At 35.3% G+C, this 21094-nt stretch overlaps 1 protein-coding gene across 1 annotated transcript in view; it reads left to right on the top strand.

Moving 5' to 3' along the window:
• The window catches only part of Rock1 (Rho associated coiled-coil containing protein kinase 1), a 117554-nt gene that overhangs the window by 14827 nt on the left and 81633 nt on the right, over positions 1–21094 (top strand). Inside the window, exon 2 of the mRNA XM_028876703.2 lies at positions 19768–19849. Within this exon, the coding sequence (XP_028732536.1) occupies positions 19768–19849 (82 nt within the window). The remainder of the gene's footprint in view (positions 1–19767; positions 19850–21094) is intronic.

Here is a 21094-nt window from a genome sequence, read left to right as displayed (position 1 = left end):
AAATGAGAGTATTTATTGTCCTTACCAATAATATATTTAGCACTTTCTAACTTTAATAGGTGAGAAGTAGTATCTTAATGTAATTTTATTTTTCTCTTATAAGTAAAGTTAAATATATATTAAATATATATATATATGTATGTATACACACACACACACACATATATATATATATAATTTACTTATGTATGCATATGTACCACTTGGATGTCTGGTGTCCCCAGAGGTTAGAAGAGGTTGGATTCTCTGAAACTGGATTTAGAGATAGTTGTGAATGACCATGTGGATGCTGAGAACTGAACTAGAGTCCTCAGCAAATCCTCTTAACTGCTGAACCATCTCTCTAAGCCCATCTTTTCATGTTTTTATGGTCCATATTTTTATGAACTCTATGAAATTTTTACTTGTTTTTGTCTCTTTACAACTTTCTTTCTGCATTTTAAGGGCTCTTAATATATTAGGAGTGGCACCACCCACTGTGGCTGTGCCTTCCCTCATCAGTCATTAATCAAGAAAATGACCCACAGACTTGTCTACAGCTAAATCTTATGGATACATTTCTCAGTTGAGATTCCATTTTCCCAGATGACTCTAGTTTGTGTCAGTTGACAAAAAAACTAACCAGCATACTCCCTACCTCTAATAGGCTCATAGTTGTACAGTGGGTAAGAGCATGAGTTCTGGGTTAGTAACCAACAAAGTTAGCCACTTATTAGCCTAGTGACTTTGGACAAATTTCCTATGAGTTTTAAGATTCAAGCGTATCATCTTCAAGTAAGACTAAGTATAGTTTTTCTTAGGACTGCTAGGAATGTTAGAAAGGGTAATGCCTAGTAGTTCCTGATAATGAGTCAATATTAGCTATCATTGTCACCATTCATGTTGTTGTTTATCTTCATTATTTTGTCCTTGTGGAAAAGAACTTGGATTGATCAAGTGAATTATTATCTACTTCCCTATTTCACAGTTCAGTTTTTTATTTAGTTGTATGATCTTGGGTAGATTATATAACTTATTTGAGCCTGAATATATTTTATATATATATATATATATTATATATATATATATATAATAAACTTGAGGATCACGGTAATATTTCATAGGTTTTAATTATGCAGATGAAATGAACAGGTATCAGTAGTTACTTTTCTCTGGTCTTTATAGACAGAGACCAGGCTAGTTTGAAACTCATGGAGCTCTTTATCTGCCTGCCTCTGCCTCCTGAGTGCTGGGACTAAAGGGTTGTGCCATCACACTGGCTGAGTACTTAATTTTAAATGTTCCTTTACTATGATCTTTGCTTTCTGTCACTGTTTCCTCCATCCAAGTCCAAATTTTAACTCAACCTTCTTGGACTAACAGTCTAGTCTAGCTGTTTGCCAGTTGTAATCAATAATGTATTTTTTTCTTAATCTCAGCCCTACCTCTTCGCTTTGTCTTCATTTCCACCATTCCCCAGAAACATTGCTCTTTAGGCTGTGTGTAGTATTTCATCTTGTTTTTACCATTTTGGTAACATATTTCCAAAGCCTATCATTTTTTTTGCCTTGAGTTCTTTCATCAGTTTTTTCACCTTTATATTCCCAACATCCCTCATAACTGTGTTGAACTTTTGGTTTAAGCTCTCACTATAGCATACCTCTTGTGTGGTTCTGAACTCATCTATATAGTTGCCTATGTGTCTGTTTTGTGTGCTAATTTTACCTTTAATGAGAATTCTTGAGGTCTTAGTTGAATTCTGAATATTAATCCTGTTAATATTTGTGCACTGTAAATAATTATCCTGTACACTCCTCACTCTTTGGTTTCCCTTTTTCTTTTTTCTCTGAACTTGTAGGTGATGAGACTCAACTTAAATTTTTGCATGCAAAATGAATTTATAGATTCAAAGAAAACTAATCTGCTTTAACGTGAAGATTCAGTGGCTCTTTCTGTCTCTCCTCTCACTCTTTCTTTATATTGGCATCATTCTTTCTCCTCAGAGAGGGTTTAGTCACATTTGAAAATACTGCTGCCCAGAGACCAGAGCATCACATCTAAGCAGCTTTAGCTTTGATCACTAACTTCAAATCATTGACTGTCAAGTCTAGATCTCAGAAAGAAAAAAATCGATTGTTTATACTTAAGTTGGGCGCCTACTTAACTAATCATTTATGATGAGGATCACATGAGAATTATAGGACTGGCTAGTATCTAGGAAAATGACAGCAGTGGGGCAAGATTGATGATACCATAGATGTTCACCAGATATTCTTAGAGTGTTGGCTAAGTAACTTAAACTCTCCTAAACTGCAGTTTTCCCAGTATATAAAATGGAGTTAAGAATGTGCTTCATAGGTTGTGATCAGACTGATATGAGATAAGCCTTGGACATTTTTCATAGCTGTGTTTGAAAGCTCACAACAGTGGTGTAACCTGGTAAGTAGTTGGCTTTTGGCCTCTTTTACCAACATGTCAAATTTATCTGACCTGACTGCAAAGTATGGGAGTTTATCTTGCTGTTCCAGGTTACTGAAGGGCCTTCTGACAATACCCTACTCAGATACATCTCCCATACCATCTACAGCCTTAAATAGAAGAAGTTATTTAACCTCATGTATCAGAGTTTTAGATTAGTGAAAACAGTGAGCTTGTTTTATAATGGCATCATTCAGCTCATTCACTTCTCTCTCTTCATCTTTCCAGTACTTACAGAGTAACTACTGAAATGTAGTGAACTAAAGGCTAAGGGCTTATATCAAAGACTTTTTACCTACCATTGGGAATCTTTTGATTGGAAAGGTTTGAAAATTCAACCCACATTTGTATAAACAATAAAGAACATACTGCTCTTAAATCAGTCATAGGTAGATTTCAGTTTCAGTTAATGCCTTTGATTCAGAGCTTAGATGATGTGACTGGCTACTAGTTTTTCTTACATCTGCTTCCTTGGTTTTGTCTTCTTTCATGGGTAGACAACTTCTTGGGATTGCAAGATGATTGATTGTGATTAGCTTCCAAATTGCTTGTACAGTGAACACTAAAATTTTTCTCTTTTAACCTTCAATTGGAGTTTCTAACTGATCAGGCCAACTCAGATTATGTGCCAGTATGTGAAACAGTGGTCAGAGTACTAGCTAATGAGTTTTGGCCTGCTCATTTTCAGCACTGAAGAGTGAACCAGCTTAACACCATGCATTTTAGAGGTGGCTGAAGGAAGGGTGGAAATAGGAGTTTATGTAATCAAGAAAAAATTATCACACTAGACATTCCCACATATCTTCCCAAGGCCATCATTAAGGGAACTGAAATAATGATTATCCATTTTTTTATATATATTTTTGGACATTACTTTTAAAAAAACTTCATTATTAAAATTTCTGACATTAGAAAAGGTATTTCTAATTAGTTCCAAGGACTGAATTGAGGGCTACCAACTGGGATCTTCAGTGCTGCTTTGTGTCATTCATTATTTTTGGATGACATGGTGAAGGATTTCCAAATGCTTATTCATTGTTCACTCAGAACCAAATACATTTAACAAGTTGAGAACTAGTGTCAACAGAGGTAGTGTAGTGGAATTTGTATTTTTAGTAGGTTTTAGGTGATTGTATGTATAGGTTGCTAGATATTATGTCTCCTGCATCTCTTGGGAAACTGCTAGTAGGAAATGAGAGTAAATCAGAGTAGGACTAAATAGGAAAAGCCTTGCCTCCCATTTAAGATACTCCTTTTAGAAGAGAAAAGCAGTTAATCACTATGCTATGTTGGAGAGGATTAGCATTTTCTGTTGGCAGAAATGACTTGTTTGTTTCATTTTGCTTGGTAGAGACATGTTTTGTTTTGTTTGAGAATCAGATTTGATACAGAATCCAGGAAAAGTGACAGATCTGATTTTTAAGTTTTACTACTGCTACTACTACTACTACTTCTTCTTCTTCTTCTTCTTCTTCTTCTTCTTCTTCTTCTTCTTCTTATTATTATTATTATTATTATTATTATTTGTGTGTGTATGTGCGCACGCATGTGATTATGTATTTGGGTGTATGTTGGGCGGGAATCAGGACAGTTTGGTAGGAATCAGATTTCTCCTACCATGTAGCTGGAAGTTTTCCGGTGTCCCACCTGGTCTGCAGCCTCTCAGGCCCAAATAAACACAGAGGCTTATATTATTTTCAAACTCTATGGCCTAATGGCTCAGGCTTCTTGCTAGCTCTTACATCTTAAATTAACCCATTTCTGTAAATCTATGCTTTGTCACATGGCTTGTGGCTTACCAGTACTTTACATCTTGCTTCTCCTGGCGGCGGCTAGCAGCATCTCCTCTGTCTCTCCTTTCTCTTTCTGTCTATCTGTTTGGAGTTTCCATCTTCCTCTAAGCTGCCTTGCCATAGGGCAAACGGCTTTACTTATCAACCAATCAGAGCAACATATATTCACAGCATACAGAAAGACATTCCCCCATCACTTCCCCTTTTCTGTCTAAATAAAAGGAAGGTTTTAAATTTAACCTAGTAAAATTACATATAACAAAACAGTTATCAAGCAAGAATTTCAGTTACAGTATCTAATCTATTTGTATTTTGTAATATTAAAGAAAATATTCTATCCTATATTTGTGAGTCTAAGGTTTCATATCTAATTTATCTTTTCCATAACCAAGGGAAATTATAACTATTTAGTCTTCAGCTACATCAAAGACCTCAGAAGGATATAATATTACCTAAGTAAACAGGAAATACATTGTAAGCAGCTTCCAAAAACCTAGAATGACAGAGACAGCAGGCTACCTGGACAGTTACCTGAAGTTCCTTTGTAAGGTTGGGACATCCATTTTCAGCCTATAGGCTTAGAGTCTCTCAGTCACTTCTCTCCATGTCCTATAGAATGTCTGGCAGTTTCTTCTCCAAAGCAGGAACCTGAAGGACCATCTTGCCTTGCAAAGTCCATTGGTCACCTTCCTGTGGGTCCTGCATGTCCAGTTTATACAACATATGGTCAATCAGTTGACGCAAGGACACTTTTTTGCCTAGTGGCTAACTTTTGCCACAAAGAAAGCAAACTCTATAATGAGTTTATTCAGTGTCCATCATTCTCTTTGAAGTAATTGGTGCTGCCAGGAGCAGACGTGTCTCACTGTCCAGAAAGTCTTGAGTCTTTAAAGTGTTTAAAGATGACCTACCTAAATGAAATATATCCATGTATACCTAGAAAATTTAACTAACATTAGTTTATCATAGATAACTAATTATTAATCTGTATTTCTTAATTATACATTACAATTTCAAATGAACTGCATAAACATAATACCTTAAACAAAAGTAGAAATATACATACAGTATAACAAAATTAACTTTAAATTTGTAATAAACTAAAATCTATAGCAATGCAAAACATTTCAAATAAGTTGTTGCTCTTTAAAAGTAGATTCAATAATCTAGCCTTTCATCATATCATATCTATAATATCCCCTTTCCTTCTTTAGAAATAGATTGCATTTATAATCTTCTTTAAATAAATGTATATAAACAATATTTTGGGAATTTGGGCATAGTTTCTCATACTACTTCCTGCTGAATGAGGGTGCTGGCAATCTTAAGGGGATCCTGAGAAAATTAAGAATTATGCTCAAGTCCTGACTGGAGTAGTCTGTGAGGCTGTATTGACTGAGCCAGTTGCCTTGAAGCTGTTCTGGATGTTGGAACATCTGGAGACCTCTCAGGGGGTCTCCCTTAATCAAACCTTATTAGCCTGGAAGCAATCCATAGGTTCTCATCTTCTGTGGAAACAAAAGCAGAACCTCTTTTACAAAGTAACATATCCTTAGACATAAACTTTGAAGTCCAGATACCACATATATATATATATATTATATATGTATATATGTATATATATATATATATATATATATATATATATATATATATAAAACTCAACAGCTTTTACAATCAAATATCTTTCCGTAGTTAAAAACCCCAAAGACAATATAATCCAGACTGTGTGGTTTCCATCTTTATGTGGCTTTTTAAAAATATTTTACTTTCTCTTTAAATACTTTATTTTTTAAAATTATTTCTCTATATAAAACTGTCTGTTCTCCTTTTCTTCTTCCTTTCAAGCCTACGTACATTTTACACACGTTGTAAACAGTTTAGAGTTTTATTTCATCTGAATCTGTCTTATTGTGAATCTGTAATCTTTCTCTGACCAGGAGAGATTTTAAGTTGTTAAACTGCGTGGCTAGTATACTCCACCCACCTCAGCTTTTCAACATGGCAGTGGTACATTTACCGCCAACTCTAGGAAGCAGTGGGTCTATGCCTCCATTAAAGCAACGTGTAGCCCAGAAACCTCTACTGTTTTAAATTGTTTTTTATTTATTTATTTTTTATATACTACCATGTGGATTCCAGAGATGCAACTCAAGTATCAGTCTTGGTGGTAAACACTTTTATCTACTTAGCCCAATTGCTGACCCCTGGGTCAGATTTTTCTGCAGGGGAGGAGAATGGAGACTCATTTTATATCAAATCTTAATAGAGTGATCCTTTAATTATTACATTTCCTTGCAAATCAAAACAACTCTAAGATACCACCTTCACCTGTCAGAATGGCTATGATCAAAAACCCTAATGACAGTCTATGCTGGAGAGGATGCGGAGCAAGGGGAACACTCCTCCACTGTTGGTGGTAGTGTAAACTTGTACAACCACTCTGGAAATCAGTATGACGGTTTCTCAGAAAATTGGGAATCAATCTACCTCAAGAACCAGCCATACCACTCTTAGGCATATATCCAAGGAATGCTCAATCATACCACAAAGATACATGCTCAGCTATGTTCATAGCAGCATTATTCATAATAGCCAGAACCTGGAAACAACCTAGATGCCCATCAACTGAAGAATGGATTAAGAAAATGTGGTACAACTACACAATGGAGTATTACTCAGCAGAGAAAAGCAATGACATCATGAAATTTGCAGGAAAATGGATGGAACTAGAAAATATCATCCTGAGTGAGGTAACCCAGACTCAGAAGAACAAACATGGTATGTACTCACTCATAAGTGGATACTAGATATAAAGCAAAGGACAATCAGACTGCAACCCACAGATCTAGGGAGGATGACTGTGGCTTATAATAAATTTTGGTTTTGCCCAATCACTGGGCAAACTTTAGTGAAACATTTCACTATTAAGAATTTATACTGTTTTGAGCTGATGAAAGAAAATGCTGGCCATACTTTCAGGAGCGGAGGCTAAAATCTTTTTAGATTATGGATTAGCCTATTGAAAAATGTCTGCCATAATCAAACAGTGAAGGGGAAGATGAATAGGAATCTCACTTACACAACTTAAGTAAAACATAGCTCTCTGAACAGATGAAGATAGGTTTCTTCTTTATCCCAGAATCTAGTCAATATTTATATGTATAATTCAGCTATCATTTGGCTTATTAAAAGGGCTTATTGGGAAATGTTATCATTTTTACTATTTTCTACAGAGAAAATATTTTCCTGTTTAAAATAACCCTGGACTTTTGAGTTATAAAAAAAAATTAAAAATGCAAGATAAAAAATATTACATTTCTTTAATTCCTATTCCTTTGCCTCCCATAAGAAAAGGACTTATTCTCTTTATTACATTTGTTTATTCATTGACTAATCAATTTTGTGTCTGGAATGGTTTAATGTGAAAAAGTGATACAAGAATAGTTTACTATATGTAAGAACAAATATTTTCACAAAATCAAGAGATTAGAAATTCTTAGATTATGTTTTTTCTTTAATAAAAATATATTTAGACTATTTAAGACCTTGGCTTCTGAGCTACTATGTTTTGTGATACTGAAGCTCTTCAGGTAAGCCCATGCAAACAGGTATCTGATTGTCTTGTTCACAGATATGTCACTTGTTCTTAGAGCAGTGCCTGGCTCATTGTTGGTTATACTATTGTGTGTTGCTCCCCGCCCTCCCGCAGTGTTTCTGAACTTCAAATGAGAGTTCACAAGCTAATAACGCTCATTTTTATAAGATTTGTCACATTTAATATTTACAATAGTCTTATAAATTAAATGAAACATATTATTGCCATATTATAAATATAAGATAAGGTTTGCTACCTAACAGCATACAGTTAGTAAGTGGCAGACTTGCTGATATTTAGTATGTAGAACATTAGGAAGTCTATAACAATTTAATGTGCCACAAAGATAAGTAATTCCTGTAGCGAGTAGGAAAGAATACTTGGTACACAGAATGCAATAAATGAAGAATATTAAAAGAAAATGTAAGCATCTAAAATTTTGAGTGGCAAGGAAAGATATGAAGTCATAGGGAAAAGACCTTAACAAATATTTATTGACAGGGTTGTGAAAATAAGTCCTGTTGTTTGTTTTTGCTCTTTTGGGGAGCCCTGCCACCCAGTTCCCAAATAAATCACACAGAGGCTTATTCTACTTATAAATGCCCGGCCTTAGCTTGACTTGTTTCTTGCCAGCTTTTCTTAACTTTAAATTAACCCTTTTTTCTTTTGCCTCTGGTCTTTCATCTTTCTCTATTCTGTATACCTTTCTTTCTTACTCCATTGCAGGTTGTGTAGCTGAGTGGATGACCCCTGGAGTTCTCCTTCTCTGCCTACTTCTTCCTCCTCTCCCAGATTTCTCCTTCTGTATCTTCTCTTTGCCTGCCAGCCCCACCTATCCTTTCTTCTGCCTTGCTATTGGCTGTTCAGTTCTTTATTAGGCCATCAGGTGTTTTAGACAGGCAAAGTAACATAGCTTCACAGAGTTAAACAAATACAACGTAAACAAAAGTAACACAGCTTAAAATATTCTACAACAGAGTCCTGGGATATTTTATCTTATAAGCAGTAATCACAAACTTGAGCAGATGAGGGACTGGTGAGGTGGGTCAGTAGGTAAAAGCAAAACCTGTTTACCTGAGTTTGGTCCTTGGAATCATTGTGGTGAGATCTGACTCCCATAAATTGTCCTCTGACCTCCACAAATATGCCATGCTGTGTAAACACTAATAAGTAAAAAATAAAATTTAAAAACATTTAAAAAAAGAATATGATGAGATGAGTAAAAGTGAGATCTTTGTCTGAACCTGTGGTATAGTATGAGATTAAGATAGTTGTCTACTGAGAACTGAGCTGCCTGTGGAAGCAGCAGGAGAGAATTAAGTGGAGAGTCAGTGGCCATGCCTGAACATTTTAGAGAAACAAATAGCTGTCTTGTCTGTGTAATTACCGTGAAAGCCCTTTGTACCTAGAATGTGGATATGTGCATTGTCTCCAATGTATTTTCTCAATGCAAAGCAGCCACATGGGAGGATTTTGTACTTCTGTTGATTTGTGTTCTTTAAGGAACTAGATGTCCTTTACTAGAGCTCCGTAAAGTTATTTTACAGATAGACAGTTTCAAGGAGATACAACTTTGGGTGTGAATGCAGCCAATAACCATCTTGTCATTTAGGTAAGTTGTGGGTATTGACAAACAGAATTGGAGCAATGTGTTGAGGCACTCAACTACTCAGTTTGTGTTCCAAGTTTCCAGATGGTTGACATTAGGCTGCTACTGCTGTGAATTAGATATAGGAACAAGCAAAGGTTGGAATGTGGAGGTTTGCAAACTATCTGATGATCCATAAAGGTTAATTTTGTTGTCTGCAGAACTTGTCTTCTGGAGTGTAGGCTTGGGTCATCAGCCATCACTGATCATTCTGTGGATGAAATTTCTGTTACATTGAGTGATGATTTTCCTTGCTATGGTTTGTTGACATTTGCTTCTCTGATATTAGCTATGGATCATGACTGTTATTGCTGAAGGTATTTATTATTCATCCTGAAAATTCAAATTTAGGATGATCAGGGTTTCCTAGTAAGATGATGTGATAAATACCAGCATGGTCAGTCTTCCAGTTTATCCTGGGCAAGACAAATAGACCTTTGTACTGTCTGCAAAGTAAGTTAAATAAGCTATGAAGCATGAAATGTGTTCTGAAGAATAATGGTGAAGAGTTATGGGGTCATGGTTAATGACACCATCATGCATACCATTCAGTACTAAATAATAGTAACATTAAATAATAGTAACATAGTAATAGTTTGGGTAAAATAAAATAGGGAGTACCACAGTTTCCTTTTATTACTGTGACAAAACACTATGATCAAAAGCAACTTGAAAAGGAAAGGGTTTGTTTCAGCTTACAGTTTGTAGTCCGTCATTGAGGGAATTAAGGCAGGAACTTAAAGACAGGAACTAAAACAGAGGCCATGGAGAAACTGATTACTGGCTTGCTCTTTAGACTAACGTTTAGATACATTTCTTATAGCTCACAGGAGCACCTGCCCAGGGGTGGCACTGTCCACAGTGGACTGGGCCTTCCCACATTAATCATTAATCAAAAAGATGCCTTGCAGACTTGCCTACAGTACAGTCTAATGGATCCATTTTCTCCATTGAGGTTCCTTTTTCCCAGATAATGCTATCTACTGTCAAGCTGACAAAAAACTAAGCACAGGGAGTGATTATGGGAAGAGTGAATATTATTTTATTTGATGAAGAGTTTACTATCCTACACTGAATATTTATCAGGGTCTCGGAATAGGAAAAGGGATTCACCACAAAGAAGGAACTTGGAGAGGGGTGGGGGGGCGGTTAGAGGGTGAGGGTGGGTCATCATTCATATATAAGGAAAAGATGGGTATTTGAGGAAGAGATGGTGGTCCTAAGACAGAACTGAACATTTATTTGTTGCAATTAACAATATGGCCTTTGAATATTAAGAATGTAGTTATGTGTAGGCTTGTTTGTGTGGATGTGTCAAAACATTTATGTTGACTAGCTATTGGAAACTTTTGTGACTATGAGCTTGACTGCTTTGTTTTGTTTGTTTGAGACTGGGTCTCTCTATGTAGTCATGGCTATCCCAGTCTGGCATCATGTAGAGATCCTCCTGCTTCTGCTCCTGAGTTGCTGGGATTAAAGGTGTGTTACCACCATGTGCACCACCTTGCCCTGCCTTAACTGCTTTTCATATTTACAGGTTTGTGTTTTGTTTTTTCTGTGTGAGATCGGGGTGGCATTAATAAGTATTATTTGTCTCTATTGTATGATAAAATGTATCAACATTTTAGAAGAGACAAGTGAGTGAGCCAGTACTTTTTGATAAATGCATGGTATTAAAAAATTATTTCTGGCCGGGCGGTGGTGGCGCACGCCTTTAATCCCAGCACTCGGGAGGCAGAGCCAGGCGGATCTCTGTGAGTTCGAGGTCAGTCTGGGCTACCAAGTGAGCTCCAGGAAAGGCGCAAAGCTACACAGAGAAACCCTGTCTCGAAAAACCAAAAAAAAAAAAAAAAAAAAATTATTTCTGAATAAAATCCATTCAAAGAACAAAATGGAACAGTTAATTTCAAGAGATGCCAGTTGTGACAGTGACATAGAAGTTGGGAATTTTCACAGTAATTTGGAAAGGCTATTAAAATGTATTTTCTAGCTACATATGTTCATGAAGCTGTGTTTTCATGCTTCAACCAAGACAACGTATTGTAACAGGTTGCATGTGGAAGTAAATGAGAATCTGTCTTTTTTCTTTTGTTTGAAGTTCTTTTTTTAAAATTAGAAAACAGTCTCACTATAAAGCTTTGGTTGGTTTGAAACTTACACTGTAGATCAGTCTGGCCTCAAACTCATAAAATTGTTAATTCTTTTAAAGGTTTGATAGAGGTCTCTAGAGAAATCATCAGGCCTTAGAGCTCTCTCTTCTTTTTGGTAAGAGTTATACTAATTGATATATTCATATTGAATTACTTGCCTTAGTTTTTCCTTTTCAAGAAATTGTCAGCTTCATCAAAATTGCCACATTTGTGTCTAGTTTTTTAAAATTATTATTTGTATTATATTTTCTCTATTTTCAAGATCTTTAGTGATTATATCTATTTCATTTCTGATACTACTGCTCTGTGTTGTTTTTTTTTCTTCTGATAAGCTTGCTAGGTTGTTAGTTTGATTGTTACTGTCAGAACCTTTTCTTGGTTTTACTTGTGTCCTCTGTGTATAATTTTATTAATATTTATTCTCTCTGTTTTGCTTTAGTTTTTCTTAACTCTTTGTCTAGTTTTTTTGAGAAAGGAATTCAGGTTGTTGGTTGAAGATCATTACTGTTTTTGTTTTAGGCAAGCTGGCATTCTACCCCTCAGTTTTTTTGCAGCCTAGCTCTTTTTTCTTTCTTTCTTTTTTTTTGAGACAGGGTTTCTCTTTGTAGCTTGGCTGTCCTGGAACTTGCCCTGTAGACCAGGCTGGCCTTGAACTCCCATAGATCCACCAGCCTTTTCTTCCTCAATGCTGGGATTAAAGGTGTTCACCACCACTGTCCAGTTCAGCCTCTTTTCTGATAAAAGCATTTAATAGCATACAATTCCCTTTCAGCATTGCTTTAGCTGCATTTCACATATTTTGGGCATGTTGTATCTCCATTTTCTATCTGTTCAATATATATTGGTATTTTCCTCAATACTTTCTTTAACTCATGAATTATTTAGACATCTGTTGTTTTTCCATTTGTTTGGATGTTTTCCTTTTATCTTTTTGTTTTTTGTGGCTTGAGTACAGTTTGATTAGAGAACACATTTAGTTTTTAATTTTTCTGAATGGTTGAGATTTGTTATGCAAAGGAGACAGACTGTCTAGGTAAGCACCTGTTAGCACTTGTAAAGAACGTGAGTACTAGGCTGGAGAGATGGCCAGTAGTTAAGCACTTCCTGTTCTTGCAGAGGACCTGTTCAGTTTCCAGCATGCAAATGGTGGCTTACAATCCCCTGTGACTCAGTTCCATAGTATCCAACACTCTCTTCTGACCTCCATTTGCACATGGCATGCATGTGATACATAGACGTACATGCTGGCAAAGCACTTATGCATGTCAAGTAAATAAATCATTTTTTAAAAGAATGTGAATACTGCTGTTTTGAGGTGGGATGTTTCATGTCAGATCCTGTTGTTTCACAATGTTGAGTTCTTGCTGTTCTTTTGCCTAGGTTTATCAATTGTGGAAAATGAAGTGTTTAGGTTGCCAATTAAAATTATGTATTATTTTTATTTTCATCAGTTTTTGCTTCATTTCTAGTTCTGTAGTTATGTGCATACACATTTAAGATAGCTATACCTTTTGGTGGATTGACTATGTGTGTGTCGTTTTTGCACTTTCCTTTGAGGACAACTTTTTAAACTTTAAATATTTATTGAATGAGTAATAAAATGAACTCTAGTATAGTCATATGGTAAAAATAATACTGAGTAATAAAAATTAACAAATCACAATTATTTGCAGTAACCTGGATGAATCTCTAGAAGAAAATACTATCTCTGGCACAAAATTACTATTGGTGCTCAGTCTCTTTGAGTCCAGTGGAAATGCAATTCTTGTTTGTCTTCACACTTAAACAGTAGCAAAAACGATGTGAGACTTGTTGGCAACTCTTTCTCTTGTACTGGAGAATTTATCTTCAGTGTTTTATTGGGGGTCCTCTCTTTGGACTCTAGTTTTTTGTGGTTGCTTTTCAGAAAGCCTCAATTACTTAAGAGTTCCCGTATTCCATAGTTTCTGCTGTTCATGCTGTCTTGGCCTTTTAAGCAAAGCTGCCTGCCTGCCTGTTATTCTCATTTGTTGGGAGTAACTTGCCACTGTACTTCTGGGTGCACTGTGCTTGATCTGTTTAGGCAAAGAAAATAATTTTTGTTAACAATCTCAGCTGACTTTATTTGTTTGGAACTGTTTTATACCAAGACTGGATATGTCTTTTTTTATTTTATTTTATTTTTTATTTTTTTTACATTTTATAAAACCTTTATTGACAAATAATTCACATAGTATACAATTTGCCTGTTTGCACAATTTGATAGACTTTAGTGCAGTATCCTCATAGGCCCATAACACCATCACCACTTTCTATTTTAGAACTTTGCTGTCTTCAATTTCATACACATATATAATGTGTGGTGATTACATTCCACCTTATTTTTTTTAATGAACGTAATACCTGCACTTGTAACCATTTTTTAAGTTCACAATTCAGTGGCATGACTTACATTCAAGATATTAATTACACTCATGATATTCATTAATTACACTCATGATATTAATTACATTTGGTATTCATTGATTACGTATGCAGTATTCATTCAATAACTATATTTATGATATGGTTTATTACATTCATGATATTATGTCCTGATAATACTGTCTGTCTGTGGGGCTTTTCAATCACACAAAACAGAAACTCTGTACTTAGGAAATCATTGCTCTGTATTCCTTTCTTCTCCATCTTGAGATAATGTCCAATCTTTCTGTCCCTGTGGATTTGTATAGTCTATATATTCATGAAATACAATTCTATAATATTTGGAGGACAACTTTTAAGTGATGCTAGTGAAACTTTTCTTTTTCTTTTGATTAATCTGCATCTCTTTATCAGTTTAATGTATGTTACATTTGATGTGAATTTCTTTTTTCTTTTGTTAGTAAATCCAATGTCTAGGCTTCCTTGAGGATGCCTTGTGTTCATTTATTTTTATTCTGAATTAAGGCATGTGGCCTTGTCTATTTTGTGAGTTTTAAAATAAAAAATTAGCCATTTGTTACAATATGTTAACTTTGGAAATAAAATTAGATTTTCATTTTCCACAGTGTTGTGTTAAATTTTCATTTTGTTTTTTGAGACAATGTCACTTCTCTTGCATGTATTCCAGGCTGACTTTGAACTTGCTTTGTAGATAAAGATGACCTTGAACTTCAGATCCTTTTTCTCTACAGACTTGAGCCATGGTGCTAGTTTTTTCAGTGCTGGGAATCAAAGCACTCTACTTCTTTGTTAGTGATTAGTGTATTCATCTGTTTATCTTCAGCTGTTTGGATGGAAATTTCTTTTTAATATTAGATGTACAAACACCAAAACTACACAAAAGCCTCACAAAAAAGAAAACTACCTCTATTAGTCCATGCTGTTGTGTGTTGGCACATTCTTTTAATCATTCATCTAGTTAGGCTTGCCTTATGGTGAGAGTTTAAGGCCTATTGGGTTTTTGTTTGTTTGTTTTTAAACATTTTTTTTGTCTTGGCACGAAGGTGATTTTCTAAATACTGTCAGATACATGGCTGCTTTTGAGAGTATAAATACTCCAAATAGTCTCACTGGTCTATTATTGTGTTGTATCATAAATCTCTCATGCTCCCAGTCTCTTGTCTCAGTTCTTAGTGGAGCTTGTAGTAGCCTTCTATTCACCAAAATTTTATGAGTAGCACCACTGTCTACCTGTCTGCATTCTCAGTTATGTGAAACAGATAAAGCCATTGGTCCATTAGTTATTCTCGTATAGATAGGAACAGACATAAACAGTATACCTTTACTCTGTGCTGCCTTGAGTTCAAGGTAGGTGGGAATGGGACCCATTCTGCCAGTTGCCCAAGACTAAAGACTGTTTGGGTAGGAAAAGCAAGGAAAGAAGTTCCTTCCTGCTGTTTTGAAAATGATTTCTTATAACTCCTACAAAATTACTTCGACTACTGTCCAGTTATAGGAGTGTGTGTGTGTGTGTGTGTGTGTGTGTGTGTGTGTGTGTGTGTTTAATGGCTTATTGAAAATATTTACAGGGAGACGGGAGCTTAGAGTTTGCCAACTTAAAACAACTTAAACACAGCACAACATATGTTGTAGGGTATGTTGAAGTGTGCCTGTGGTCCTAGCACTTGGGAAGATGAGACAGGATGATAAATAAGTTCAAGACAGCTTGGTCTATGTAGTAAGATCATATCTCAAAAACAGCAAACTTAAAAAACAAAACAGTAAAATACATGTAGAAATGCAATATTTTGATTATTTCTGAAATGTATATAGTTCACTGGCATTAAGTCATTCAAACATGTACAACTGTCTGCAGTGTCATTTAATTCCAAATAATTTGGCTTCTTTTTCATTCATTGGGTATGGTAGGTCCAAACATCTAGTGGCCTTTGTGTTGTATTTTATTTGCTCTTAAGTTTCTTCTCGGTGTTACTTAAGTTTTCTCAAAGGTCTTCTATCTTTCTTCCTGTTTATGTTTTCCATTGTATATTTTTGCCTTGTTTACCTCTCAGATACCATTGTTTCCCAGGATTTTATTCTTCATTCTTTATTTACTCTTGTTGGATAACTACATCTGTTCTCAGGCTACGTGTACCCTCCTGACTCCCAAACTGCAAAAATCCTTTTGAAGTAATATTCACATTGTTAGCTGCCATTTTGTTATCCATAACTTAAGCTCCTTGGGAACCTTAAATTTAGTATGTCCGAAACATCTTTTCCAGTTTATGTTCTGTTTTTGTTAATGAAGTCACTGTTCTTGTAGGCTAGAAGATATAATATTCTTAGGCACACATTATTATTCTCAGCTCATCTTGCCCCTTGTTAGTTGTTCATGTTCTTTTGCTTCTTATCTCCACTCAGTTTTATTATCTGATTGGGCCTGTATTTTCTTTCTTTTGGTTTTTCGGAACAGGGTTTTGTGGTGGTATCGTGCTCCCTGAAATATTGTTCATGCTAATAAATTTATCTGGGGTCAGAGAACAGAACAGCCACATTATTAAACATAGAGGTTAGGCAGTGGTAGCACACGCCTTTAATCCTAGCATTCCAGAGGCAGAGATCTACCTGGATCTCTGTGTGTTCAAGGATACAGCAAAGCATTTAATCCCAGAAAGTGAGTCTTTATTCCCAAAGAGTGATGGCAGAAAGCAGAAAGGTATATAAGGCGTGAGGAACGGAAACTAGAAGCTTTTGGCTTGTTAACCTTTTAGGCTTTGAGCAGCACAGTTCAGCTGGGATTCATTCTGGATAAGAGCTCAGAGGCTTCCAGTCTGAGGAAGCAGGATCAACTGAGGAATTGGCAAGGTGAGGTGGCTGTGGCTTGTTCTGCTTCTCTGATCTTCCAGCATTTACCACAATATCTGGCTTCAGGTTTGATTTCATTAATAAGACCTGTTAAGATTCATGCTACAGGGTTTCTCTGTGTAGCTCTAGCTGTCCTGGAACTCACTCTGTAGACCAAGCTGACATCGAACTCAGAGATCCACCTGGTCTGCCTCCAAAGTGCTGGGATTAAAGATGTGCGCCACCACCGCCTGGCTTATCATCTTATTTTATTGCAAGACTTTAATAAATTAAAGATATCTTATGCCACTCTCCTTCCTCTTAAATAAACTCTTGTTTCCAAATGGGTATTTGAAGATAAACACCCTAATTCCTAGCCTGGTGTGTCATTCTTTAATGTTCCCTAGCCCATTTTTCACCTCCTCCACATCTGTCTTACCTTTCCAGTCAGGAGCACTCTCTTTTCTCTAATTCCTTGCTTTTCTTCCTTGCTTTACCCTGAATTCATCTTACTCCTGCTAGGTTTTATCTTTACGAGTCACTGTAGATGTATCCAATCGTCTTTTTAAAATAAAAAACACAGAGCAATGTAAAAGAGAGAAAGCCGAGAGTCAGAGCTCAGAGATAAAATCTTACCTCCTGCAGTGCTCCTAACTTCCCCGAGAGAGAGCTACTTCCTGTTTGTCTGTGTTTAAATAGTCTTTCTGTTCTGCCTTCTCATTGGTTGTAAACCCAACCACATGACTGCCTCATCACTGCCTGTAAGTACCGCCCTCCAGGTCTTAAAGGCGTATGTCTCCAATACTGGCTGTATCCCTGAACACACAGAAATCTACCTAGCTCTTCTAACCACCACGCTCTTGCTATGGCTCTAATAGCTCTGACCCCAGGGCAACTTTATTAACATAAAATTAAAATTACATTTCAGTACAAATAAAATATCACCATAAGTCACTTCTCATATTTCCCTTCCTTAAAGCCTCCAGAATTAGACAGTCCTTTTTGTTAATATAGTCCCTACTTAAAATAGTTGGTAGATATTTTATATTTACTTTTTTCTCTACTTCTGAACTCTTGAGAGACAAGAAGTTTTGTTGTTTTTTTTTCCTTCTACAATTTCTCTGCGTAAGAGGAGACTGATTTATAAATTAAAATAGGGCCTTTAAGAAATTCAGAATTCATTCTTATTTTTAAATTTTTAATTTATTTTTATTTATGTGTATGTGCAGCATGGGTGTATAGGTTGCTTCAGAGGCCAGAAGATGGTATCAGGACCCCTGAGACTGGAGTAACAGACCTGATATGGGTGCTAAGAATCGAAAAAACAGGTCTTCTGGAAGAGCAACAGTTGGTCTTAACCACTGATCTTTCTCTGCAGCCCCATAGTCTTCATTTTATAGAACTTTGGAGGATTTCTTGCCCTACTTTTTGCTTGTATTGTCCAGCTTTTCTGCTATATCAAAGTAGAAACCTGAACCCCTTTTCTTTACTCTAGTGTCTTAACTTCCCTTAGCCTTAGTTGGTGTATGCTTTGATTACTCTAGAATATCTTTCCATCACTTTTATTTCTTTGACTTAAAACAGCTTGAGTTTTGCCTGTGAGTGGCACTGAAAAACATAGATCAGCCTATCTTACCATAGAATTAAAATATTTGGTGGTAGGTCCAAACATCTAGTGGCCAGATGGAGCTAGTAGAGGTGGCCAGATTTTCATTAATAAGTACATTACCAAGCTCAGTGGTCACACAAAAGGCAGATAGAAGTCCTGCATTAGGGAAGATTTTAACAACTTGACCTGAGTTTACTGTTAATATTTTTATGTACTTTGTTATTCCTAGAAATAGGGAGACAAACTATAGACATAATAAAAGTGGGAATATTCAGTGCTTCACATGCTTATCTTAGTTTCACAAACCTGATATGACTTAGATATATAAATAGCTACTAGTTCTCATTTTACAGTAGAAAAAACACAGGCTAAAAAAGGTTATGGGATTTGTCTTCTCAATAACATGTATGTACAAGTGTGTTTTTCTTTGGAATGTAATTGTGTGATTTTTTTTTTTTAAGCTTGAAAATACTGTGACCTAGCTGGAATTCATCACTCTAGGATGATCCAAAATCATTGTTCCCTGTAGTACTGATCAGTACATAAAACACATTGACAGAAGAGCAACTCTTTGTAATGAAGACATTTTAGGATTACCTGAATGAATATGCCTTCTGCTATATTATATATAAAGATATAGTCTCAGTCCAAAGTTCCTCTTGCTTGTATGGATTGCGTGTACTCCACATTGCCCAGCATTTGCTTATGTATGTAAATGTCTAGTTTTGAAAAGCAAAAGACTCCTATTTGTCATTTCCTGTTTGTTGTCCTAAAAGGTGCTTTAAAGAGAGAAAGTGAGCTCTGTGAACACTTGATGTTTTTATAATTAAATATATGTACAGCTTCATGTGTGATTATGAGTGATTTATTTTAAATTTTATGCTTCATTAAATACTATTTAGCTATTACTCTGCAAAACATTTATAGTCACAAATGTAGGTTTTTGCTGAACACCTGTGAAATGAAGGTAAATTTAGTAGTAAAGGTAAGTGGAATGTAAAATTCCAAATCCTTGTAAAGAGAGTATATGAATCATAAATAACCACATGCAATCAATCTGGTAATTTTCCTGCTCCACTGACTGGAAGATTAGAAAGTAAAAAAAAAAAAAGTATATGAAATACAAAAAATAGAACTTTTATCTTCCATACTACTTATGTAACCTTATAAAGGGTGTTAAATGAGCACAAGATGAATTGAAGAGAGGGCATTAAATATTAAAACCAGAAAGTATTCTGATGTGCTAACACTGTTTATTCTTTTAGGATGGATTGGATGCTTTGGTTTATGATTTGGACTTTCCTGCCTTAAGAAAAAACAAAAATATCGACAACTTTCTAAGCAGATGTAAGTACGTTTCTGTAGAGTTTAATGTTACTGTGCATGTAACTGTGAATCAGATTATTTAGCCCTCTTCCTCTTTTGTTGAATTCTTACTGCCTCATCAGTGAATCCTGTGTAATCTTAGTACAGAGACTGACACTACCTGCTGCACTAAAACAAGGCCTTTGTGAGTGAAACTTTAGAAGCTAATTTAGGTGCCTATCAAGAAAGTCTACAGAGTAATTTGTGGAAAAGGGGATGAAAAGTCAGTAGCTAAAATAAGTATATATTTTTTAAAATGCATGTATATACATATTCAAGTTTTAATACATTTAAATATATAATACATTAAATACAGTTAAATATGTTTAAATATTTAATACATTTAATATATTGGATCCCTCTCTTTGTTTATAAAAGAATTAGTTGCTACATTTGGAAACCTGCAGGTAAAAATTGGTTACATAGGACAACCCATCATAAGAGTTTTTTTATGACAGCTGTTTTATATGTGCTTTTATATGTTTTAGATGTTCTTTTCTAAAACTTTAGGTTTTGAAATTATTTAAAAATATGATTAAGTTAAAATAGTTTGAAATTTAAAGAATTAGTAAGAAGTAGATTATAAAATTTTTCCCACCCCATTTATTTCTGTTCCATTATAACAGAATACAAAATAGTTGTATTTTTTCTTCGTTGTAATTTCTTATTATTTCTACACAGTAGAGTTTTAATTACCAGATTTTTCTTTTAAAAAAAAAATCAGTTTTAATTTTATCTTGGAATTTGGTACCAAATTCTGATTGGGAATCATTTTCCCTAGTAATGAAAAAATGAACCAAGTATTCTACCATTGAGCTACATACCCATCTTTTTGAATTGGAAATTTCAAGTGTAAAATTTTTGCTAATATCTTGAACACTACTAAAGGAAATGAACCATTATATTACTAGTTAATATTTGTTCATCCCTGTACTTGATACTTAGTGAAATAACAAAGATGGACTACTTGTTACTTGGTGGTAGACAAAGGATGGGTTGATCATTAGTGTAGAGGTGGAGGTAGAGTATGATTTTGATAAGTAGATAACGTTGGGGAAACAAAACTTTTTTAATCTGCTCTCGTTTTCTATTTTGTTTGTCTCACACTGCAGCCCGAGCTAACCTTGAACTCCTAACAATGCCCTGTCTCACCCTCCTGAAAGCTTAGCAGTCCATGTGTGAGCTACAACATCCAGTGTATTTCTACTATGTTGCTTTTGTAATATT

Source organism: Peromyscus leucopus, chromosome 19, assembly GCF_004664715.2.
Source record: "Peromyscus leucopus breed LL Stock chromosome 19, UCI_PerLeu_2.1, whole genome shotgun sequence".
In the NCBI taxonomy this organism is placed as follows: domain Eukaryota; kingdom Metazoa; phylum Chordata; class Mammalia; order Rodentia; family Cricetidae; genus Peromyscus; species Peromyscus leucopus.
This window is presented reverse-complemented; position numbering and strand designations above follow the sequence as displayed.